This window comes from Lontra canadensis, unplaced genomic scaffold, assembly GCF_010015895.1.
Source record: "Lontra canadensis isolate GAN:19392208 unplaced genomic scaffold, GSC_riverotter_1.0 scaffold134, whole genome shotgun sequence".
Taxonomy (NCBI): Eukaryota; Metazoa; Chordata; class Mammalia; order Carnivora; family Mustelidae; genus Lontra; species Lontra canadensis.
In genome coordinates this window covers 1,916,020-1,925,785 of record NW_022631128.1, presented here as the reverse complement: position 1 = coordinate 1,925,785, position 9,766 = coordinate 1,916,020, and the positions used below count along the sequence as shown (strand labels likewise).

General features: G+C 45.9%; 1 protein-coding gene across 1 annotated transcript; it reads right to left on the bottom strand.

Annotated features, from left to right (window-relative positions):
• Positions 1-900: 900 nt before the first annotated feature.
• On the bottom strand, positions 901-8,354 carry LOC116858265 (putative protein SSX6). Its single transcript, XM_032842968.1, has 7 exons — positions 8,225-8,354; positions 7,656-7,770; positions 7,208-7,303; positions 4,736-4,785; positions 2,918-3,056; positions 1,881-1,985; positions 901-1,412 (listed from the first exon to the last, which is right to left on the bottom strand). The coding sequence occupies exons 1-6, from the start codon at positions 8,291-8,293 to the stop codon at positions 1,885-1,887; spliced, it is 570 nt and encodes a 189-aa protein (XP_032698859.1). The 5' UTR covers positions 8,294-8,354; the 3' UTR covers positions 901-1,412; positions 1,881-1,884.
• Between the last annotated feature and the right edge of the window lie 1,412 nt (positions 8,355-9,766).

Here is a 9,766-nt window from a genome sequence, read left to right as displayed (position 1 = left end):
GTTTGTTCCCAAACAGACTCCCCTCTTTCCTTTCCAAGAGTTGATGCTGTGGTCTGCAATGGTGTGAACAGAAGACTAGCCCATTCGTGACTCTTCATCCCCACCCCAACCCCCAAACCTTTGGTCATGAGACTCTTGAGGGAAAATTTCATACCTCTGTCCAGTGGATTTTTCCATCTGCTGCTTTCCTGCCTCATGACTAGTGGACACTTCCATTCCTGCCCACCATATGGTCCCCAGTGGGCCACTCCTTTTGTATCCTTCCACATTCCCTAGCAGATGGTTTTAGCTCTGTCTCCTTTCACAGACTTCTATATTGTTTAAATATTTTATTTATTTATTTGACAAGGAGAGAGAGCAGGAGAGCACAAGCAGGGAGAGCAGCAGAGGGAGAGGGAGAAGCAGGCTTCCCACTGAGCAGGGAGCCTGATGCGAGACTCAATCCCAGGACCTTGGGCTCATGACCTGAGCTGAAGGCAGATACTGAACCCACTGAGACAGCCAGGCACCCCATCTCACAGACTTCCAAATGGACCATCCCAGCCCCCGACCCTGGAGATCTCACAGACATCAAAGGCCATGGTGTCCAACCAGCACCCGCCCCAGGTCTGGGGTGTACGGTGTCCGTCAAAATGAAAACTGAAAAATCCTCCATTAGAATACCAGCTCCACATGGGCTGGGGCATTTGTCTGTCTTGTTCCCTGATGTTTTTCCAGCACCTAGAACAGTGCTCGGTACACAGGACGTGCTCAGTAGGTGTTTGTTGAATGAATGAACCCGCTGACATGACAGCTCCACTTCTGAGACCGTGTGCTAAAGAAACATTCACGCATATGTACAGGGCTCTGTGCCCAAGAACAAGACAAGCAAACAACCGAGAGAAACTTGTAAATTTTTATTAATTATCAACAACTGAGGCAACACAAATGAAGAAAGGGGGTTTTGCAGCATGGGGCACCTGCTAGACAGCAACAAAATGAGGGGTGCTTGTCCAGGACGTGCTGGCAGTGGGAAAGAGCAGGTGGGAGATACTTAGAGTGGTACTGCACGTGCATGTAAATGCAGAGAAAAACACGTGGAACCAAACACCCAGAGCTGCCCTCCAGCAATCGCATCAGAGGAGGAGGGTTGTGCTGTTCTGGGCAGAGAATACCCCCACGATACTTTGTTTTCTAAAGTAAGTGCATGGATACACAGAAAGAAATATGCATTGAGTAGATGTCTTGCTTATTAACAGAGCTCTATTATCTAACAGAATATCTGGCACATAGTAAGAAAAATCGTGCTTAACTTTTCACTATTGTGAACTCTTTTACTTGCTATACACCTGATGGCTAGGAGTTCACAGCCGTGCCCATGTTCGTGAAAGGCCACCAGGTTCTGCTCCTTATCATGGGCACTTGTCACATCCCTGAAGTTGAGGCAAGGAAAGAGAAGGAACGTGAGTGGCAGTGAGCTCCGATCGCCTGATAAATCCACACCAAACTCCTCCTTCGGGCCTGCAGTACCCCGAGCACTCAGATTCTGTCCTGTCTCATGGTCTACAAGCACCTCCCACTGCTTCTCCAACAGAACCTTGTGCTCAGGCCACAGTGACTCCTTTACCTGTCCTCGGAGTTTCTAGGCTAGAGGAAGACGTGGCCTACACATCATGGTTTTGGGAGCCCATAGCATTCTAGGTAGGGAGGATCCCTAGATACACAGAGCAGGGAGCACAGAGAGCCTGGGGGAACCTCATCACTTAGCCTCAAAGCAGCACCTCAAGGGACTAGGAGAAAGGAATGTTCTGGGGAACAGGTGACAAGATGGGGCACCAATACTGTTAACAAGAAAGTACATTTCGCAGAGGGGTGCGGGTGCGGACTGAAGGGTCACTTACAGATTTAGTCATCTTCCTCGGGATCACTGATCTCTTCATACACGATCAGGGTCTTTCTTTCCCGCAGTCTATAGGCCCAAACGCTATTCATCACTTTCCTGGGTCCTACAGTGGAGAAGAGCTGGTAAATGGGGGGGCCAGATGGGCTGGGGAGTGTTAGTCTCTGTTTTCCCAGATAAGAAGATGCCTGCTCCTTCCCGAGGGCACACAGGCATTCGACATAGCCTGTTTTCCCCATGTTCTGGCTCAGAGAGGCTGAGATGTTAGACCCGCGCTGATACACACCAAATGCCAGTTGGAATTTTCGCTTCTGGCTCCTCCCATTGTCAGGTTTGGATTGCCACCCTCTTTACGTACCAGAACATTTATTCAGACCTTCTTTCATTCAGCCTATGTTTGTTAAGGGCATATTGTGCGTCAGGCATTGAGCTGAGGGCTGGGGATACAACTGTGAGTGAGATATGTTCCCGGGTTATCACAGATGGAATGACTTGACCACCTTTCGTGTTGTCAGGCTTTCTAGGCTTAACGCCTTGAACAATTTGTGAACTACGATTCTTTATTTCCATTTTACGGACAAGGAATCTGGAGTTCAGAGAATTTGGAAGACTTGCCTAGAATCACCCGCTGTTATATCAATGACAATTCAAACCTGTGACTCTGGAAGTCACGTTCTAACATCTCGGCTGGAGCTGGGTGAGCTCCTCCAGCAGGTCTGGCCCCAGGCCCGCCCAGGATCCATCCCCCATGCCTAGACCACATACTGGAACATAGCCAGGAAAGGCAGAGGGGTTGCTCCCACATGGCTACCTCTTACTTGGTATCTTCTGCTTTTTTTTTTTTAATTGTATTTATTTGTCAGAGAGAAAGAAAGCAAGAGAGCACATGTGCCAGCAGGGGGGATTGGCAGGCAGAGGGAGAAGCAGGCTCTCCGCTGAGCAAGAAGCCAGATGCAGGACTCGATCCCAGGACTCTGGGATCACGACCTGAGCAGAAGGCAGATGCTTAGCTGACGGAGCCACCGAGGCATCTCTTACCTGGTATGTTCTCACTCTGTTGACCAGAGGTACTCGCTTCTTCTGGGGGGCACGGCTCTTTCTGAGCCTGCTCAGGGCCAGGTGTTATTGGTATTGGTTCCGAATCGCTTTCTTCCTTTATTGTTTTCTCGAGCATCACCTTTTTAATGTGAAGGTCACATACAAAGAGTATCAATGGCATTTCTCTAGTGGTTTAGAGCTTACGAAGTGTCTTCACATCCATACCTTGATTAATGTCCTCAACAACTCTGGGAGATGATTATATAACCTGTACCTAAATTATGAGGAAGGTTAGGACAAAAAGGAATGGCCTAAATGAAGGGTGTTTCCAGGACTAGAACGTTCGTCTTCACCCCCCTTTCAGATATTCTTGCAAACAGCAAAAATGCTCCATGGAAGTGGTATGTGGTATACAGAAGATTCGGGGAAGAGTAGCATTCTAAGATTCCACATGGTCTCTGGAAGAAAGGAGGGGCTTCTATAAAATATAAGGGAATCGTGCATAAGCTGATAGAGAACTGCTGGGAGAGTAAAGGTAAAAATTCAGAGGGGACAGAACACTGCTGGAAAACAGCAGAAGGGAGAGGAGCACAGGGGAGAGGAAAGGAATGGTGCACAGCAATTAATATGGACAGCGAAGAAAGCCACGCCAGATGCCACCTTCTGTCCTGCCCTGGCAAGAACGGTTAATGGGGAAGTAGGCAAGATGGCTGCTGTACCAGTTCTGTTTGCGTCAGCGTGTGAGTCACTGACCAACAATCTTAAGCTACCTTTCCTTCAGCTCCCTCATTTCTGAAACAGGGAAGAAGAAGAGTAGAAGAAGCTAAGGGAAAGTCCTTTCCAAGCTTGCAAACACTTTTCAATGTGGTGATAATGAAAATGAATACTTTCTCTTCTGATCCTTCTTTGCATTGTCTCCAAGGTCTCCACACTGGCAATTCAACTTCCAGGGGCCTTGTCCCTCTAAAGTAGAGTTTAATCTAAAACTGTGGAATCACTTACTCAAGGAACAATTTGGGGCACCTCAGAGGGTCCCCTGTCCCCAGCCCCGGGGCCCAGATGGAGGCTTCAGAGATGCCTCAGGTGCAGACAAGTTCCCATAGGAGCTCACAGTAGGGAGGGGCTGACAGCTAAGGTCATTCTCAAGCCAGGAGAGACTGGCCCTACCGCAGAGCAGAGGGGAGCTGGTATTTCCTCTTTCGAGAGTGGATGTCTAAACCAAGGCCTTAGCAGCCTCTGTGGGGTAGAAACCTTGGTGTGTGTGTGTGTGTGGGGGGTAACTCCTGAACTTAGACACATGAAAGGGCTCATGAGCTGGGATATCATTTGGGGCTTAATTGTCCTGTGATTCGTTAACAGTGTTCAGCAAAAACAATATTGTTCAGCAAGAACAATAAGGGCTTTTAAAAAAAGAAATGTTTCAAATGTACAGATTACTATCACTGCCACATGGTCTCGGAAAAATTACTTAGAATCTCTGTGCTACAATAGCCTCAACTTTATGATTAGTTATTATTATTATTAATAATATCTTCATTATTAGCTGGGAATAATGCTAAGAAAATATCATTGAGGTTTTTCTGAAGGATTAAAGAAATGAAAGCCGGTGAATTATCTGACATCACTGTGAAAATAAAAGAAGTATCGACTATCACAATCGCTCATTATTAAACAACCGATGCATCAGGAATTGTCAGAAGAGATCAGGAAAGGGAGGCAGTGACGGTCCGGCTATATTCAGTACCCTCCCACTCTTACTGATGTTCTCATCTGTGGAGGGAGAGAATCTCTGGTTTTTTAGATTTGGGAGATACTTACCTTCATTTTCTCTCTCTCTTGAGCATCAGAAGCTTCCTGAGAAGATTCATCTAAAAGAAAGTGATAAATAGGAATTTTGCTTTGTTGGCAAATATTTCCAAACTCCTGAGACTCCTGTGGCATCAGGGGTTTCTGCAGGAAAGGATTATGAGTCCACTTATTGTCAAGGAGTTATTTTGAGACTGGTTTTTGAACTGTCTTTAAATCATGGTTTATACATTTATTTGTGGCACCAATTCATAATTTTCCTTCTGATGATTTCTTTTTTTTTAAGATTTTATTTATTTGTCAGAGAGAGAGAGAGAGAGAATGCAAGCAGGCAGAGGCAGAGAGAAGCAGGCTCCCTGCCGAGCAAGGAGCCTGATGCGGGACTCGATCCCAGGACCCTGGGATCATGACCCGAGCCTAAGGCAGTGGCCTAACCGACTGAGCTACCCAGGTGTCCCCTTCTGATGATTTCTAAACCTTTTTTAAAAAAGATTTTATTTATTTATTTGACAGACAGAGATCACAAGTAGGCAGAGAGGCAGACAGAGGTAGAGGAAGCAGACTCCCTGCTGAGCAGAGAGCCCGATGTGGGGCTCTTATCCCAGAACCCTGGGATCATGACCCGAGCCGAAGGCAGAGGCTTTAACCCACTGAGCCACCCAGGCGCCCCAATGATTTCTAAACCTTGAACCAAACCCCATCACTGCCTTATCCTGTGCTACTACATATTTCTTACCTTTCCCCTACCCAAGGAATTAAACTGATTGAATTAATTAAATTGATTGCATTGACTTAAAAGGATGTGGCAGCTAAAATCACTGTCCACTCAGACCAGGTGAATTTTATAGTATGCCAATTACATTTCAACAAAGCCATTAGGTGTATGAGGAATCGTGGGTGATTTGGCCCAGTGGTTCTGGAATATTTCCAGTATAAAGTTACTCCTTCAGGGACACCTGGATGGCTCAGTCGGCCCCTGCTCAGCGGGGAGCCTGCTTCTCCCTCTCCCACTCCCCCTGTTTGTGTTCCTTTTCTTGCTGTGTCTCTCTCTGTCAAATAAATAAAATCTTTTTAAAAAAAGGTACTTTTGTAGTGTCAAAAACTGTAGACTCTCAAGCACTGGATTTTCAGCCCTCTCAGCAATTTTGGGTGCTTGCAGAATCTGGCCTGTTTTCCCAGAGAGTCATAGGTCTGTTGGAGACAGTTTGAAAATTCTGACTCTGTCTGCTTACAGCTGTGCTGTCAGAGCAGAAAAGCAAGTGAATACATTTCATCCCCTTTATGGTGAGTACACACACTGATCAAATACACAAAGATTTCTAGAATCTGCTACCCTTTTCACCATATGTTACCTCTGCTCACTGATAAGGAGAAAAGCTAATGGGTGAAGGATCACTTTCTCAAACATCTCCCAAGCTCAACACATAGAATCAGGTTTAATGGGGAGCAAGAAGACTATTTGGTTTAGGTAAAACTTGGGGATATAGCCGTATGTCATTTCCTAATGCATTCATCACTCTCTCTTAATATATTTATCTGATACTTATGACCTATTATGACATTGACTCTGGAAGTTTTTTGTGGATTTACACTTTTTTAAATTTAAATTTTATTTTTAAAAAGATTTTATTTATTTGAGAGCAAGACAGCGCACATATGTGCACAAACAAGCCCAAGCTGGGGGAGGGAAAGAGATAAGCAGACTTTGAGCTGAGTGTGGAGCCCAATGTGGGGCTCTATCCCACGACCCGAGACTTGACCCGAGCTGAAATCAAGAGCTGGATACCCAACTGACTGAGACACCCAGGCGTCCCTGCACTTTAAAAAAAAGTAATCTCTATGCCCAACATGGGGCTTGAACTCATGACTCCGAGATCAAGGGTCTTATGCTCTACCGACAGCTGGCCAGACGCTCCACATGGATCTACACTATAATTAAATTTTTCTTAATTGTCCTGTGATTCATTAACAGTGTTTAGCAAGAACCATAACTCCTTTTTAAAAAACGAAATGTTTCAAATGTAGAGAAACTTAGGGAGAATAATTTTGGAAACATATGCACATCTACCACTGAGTCTTGTCAGAACTTCCCATTATCCCGCAACTGCTTCAGACTGTTCTGAGATCTTTATTCAAAATATAACAAAACACTATAAACAAGTCATAGCTGAAGCCCTCTGTGCAGTCCTCCCTGATCCCTGACATCCGTCCCTTTGCACTCCTGAATTTGATGGGTTTTATTCTCATTCAGGTTTTATGCACTTACCATTTACTTATTATCCATAAAAATACACACTCTTGCTTTGCATGTTTTAAGATTTTATATGAATGGCCTCTGACTCTACTCGACCTTCTACATCCAACTTTTCTCACTCAGCCATGATGCTTTTGAGGAAACAAACTCCAGAGAATCCTTCCTAAGCAGCTGGACCCCAAAGCAACTGGGCTACGGGATGCTCTCTTGAAACCTCTCCTTTGACTCACCCTGATTCTCGTTCTGATCATCATCAGAATCACGCCCGTTGGATTTCATGGCTCGTTTTTTAGGACACATGAAGGCCGGGAGAGAGGCCCTGAGACCTAGAAAGAAGCGAAATATTTGTCCCTTAAGAGACAACCGGAGAGGAGGAATGTGGGGTAGAATCCTGGGAGGCAGCAGGGACAGTCAAGCTCATCAGCTGGGAATTCCAAACCAGGGTGAGCAGAAGAGAAATGGGCAAGACCTAGGTCTGAGCCTCTTTGTGGCCACTTCAGGTCCTCAGCCCTGCACAGAATATTAAAAAGAGGAGAGTGCCTCAAAGCTGCCCTGGGATTTCTCCCTGCAGGAAGATCTGGGACACTTAAGCAGCCTAGGAAGAAGGCATGGCATGTAAAGGTACTGAGGGATGGTCATGTGTTCCCAGGTTTGTCTGCACCCAGAACTTTCTGTTACCTAGACTAGTCATGGTGTCATAGTTTCTCTTCATGTACACGTAGGTGATTTTATCTGAGTATCCAAGCTTTGCCCACTCTTCCTTAGAGAAGTATTTGGAAATATCCTTGAAGGCCTAGGAAAGAAAAATAAGTACGTCAGAGCAGCAACTGAGCTAAACATGTCTGATCTTCAGCGGGGGTCTCTTCCTCTGCTACAGGACCTCCATGTTGGGATCTGTGAACTGAGGAGAATAATACCCCCTGGTTAATGTCAAGGTTAACCGAGAGAACATGGGTAACATTCCCTACCCTCTTCCCCAGCTTGTGGTAGATGCTTAAGGCTGATGGCATGCTCTTTCACCTTCCAGAATGGACTGAGAGTCACCAAATGCAGTGCAAGGTCAAAGACTGGTTGTCTCCAGAGATGCTAGGTGAGGAGACAGTGAAGGTGGGGAGCTCCAGAGGCTATGGATCTCCCCCCTGATACTCTGCTCCTTCTCCCTAGTACCTCTGAACTCACCTCCTCAAAATCTAGTCCCCCTACAGTATCCCCTGGGCCATTCCTCGACCCCCTCCAGGACACTTCACCTTGCATTTCTTCTCTGATTTCTGGGTATCCTCCTTGGAGTTCTTTGCAAAGGAGCTGCCTTTATTCATGGCGCCGGGAATAATTTGATCTCTGAAGGATGTAGCCTAATCTCTCCAGCCACAAGGCCAAAGGTCCTGAGGAAGAGAGACAGCATTGAGGGTAGGTTATATTCAGTTAATCACCTGGAATCAAGGTTCTACTTTTCTCCATCCTGGGCTTATCTGTCCCTGAGAAAGGACAAGGAGGGGGTGTCAAGCAAACATGGGGCAGGATGTCTGGGTGGCTCAGTCGGTTAAGCATCTGCCTTTGGCTTGGGTCATGATCCTAGGGTATTGGGATTGAGTCCCACATTGGGCTCCTTGTTCGGGAGGGAGTTTACTTCTCCCTCTGCCTGCCATTCCCCCTACTTGTGCAGGCGCGTGCTCGCTCTCTCTGACAAATAAATAAATAAAATCTTAAAAAAAAAAAAAAGAAACAGGGAAGCTGGGTGGCTCATTCGGTTAAGCGTCTGCCTTCATCATAATCCTGGGGTCCAGGGCTCTCTGTTCAGTAGGAAGCCTGCTTCTCCCTCTCCCTTTGCCCCTCCCCGCACTTGGACACTCTCTATCTCTCTTTCTGGCAAATAAATAAATAAAATCTTTATTAAAAAAAGAAAATATTTAAATAAAACCTTTAAGAAAAAAAGGGGTGCCTGGGTGGCTCAGTGGGTTAAGCCTCTGCCTTCAGCTCAGGTCATGATATCAGGGTCCTGAGATTGAACCCGCATGGGGCTCTCTGCTCTGCAGGGAGCCTGCTTCCCCCTTCTCTCTGCCTGCCTCTCTGCCTACTTGTGATCTCTGTCTGTCAAATAAATAAATAAAATCTTAAAAAAAAAGAAAATATTTAGTGTGAAGGGAAGTGGAATCTCCAAGACTACAGGACCAACCTTCGCTTAGGCTGAGAATATGGAGAGCTTTATTTTTCTATTTTTTTAAAGATTTTATTTATTTTTGTGAGCGAGACAGAAACAGAGACAGAGAATGAATGAGCACGAGCGGGGGAAGGGGCAGAGGGAGAAACAGACTCCTCACCGAGCAGGGAGCCCAATGCGGGGCTCCATCCCCGGACCCTGGAATCCCGACCCGAGCCAAAGGCTGATGCTTAATAGGCTGAGCCACCCAGGCGCCCCAGAATGTGGAGAGTTTTAATGTAGTAATCTGGTGTTCCCCAACTGATGGCACTTGGAAACTCTTAAGGAGAGGAAATTTAGGGATCTCTGAGGCCAAGAAAGTTTCTGCTTAATCCTGGAGGAGGCAATAAAGGAGTCACTTAGGCAGTGGCTTTTATCTCCAGTTAAAGAAATCTAGTGGCATCTAGCTGATTTGGGGGTTTCTCGGGCTAAGGGGAGTTCTTTTTCCTTCAGGAAGAACAATTATAAAGTCTTACAGGCCAAAAATAGTTTTAATTTTATCTTTGCCTGACCGGGATTACCCCGAAAAGCTTTAAATCATTTTTCAGTCCTAAGGATCTTGAGGTACAGCAAGAACTAAACTATTTGAGTG

Bases quoted from the DNA above. Each gene is read 5' to 3' on its own strand.
- LOC116858265 (XM_032842968.1), bottom strand. From the start codon at position 8,293: ATGAATAAAGGCAGCTCCTTTGCAAAGAACTCCAAGGAGGATACCCAG. The intron at 7,771-8,224 runs GTGAAGTGTCCT...TTTCTTTCCTAG, and splicing joins AATCAGAGAAGAAATGCAAG to GCCTTCAAGGATATTTCCAA. The intron at 7,304-7,655 runs GTAACAGAAAGT...GCTTCTTTCTAG, and splicing joins TGACACCATGACTAGTCTAG to GTCTCAGGGCCTCTCTCCCG.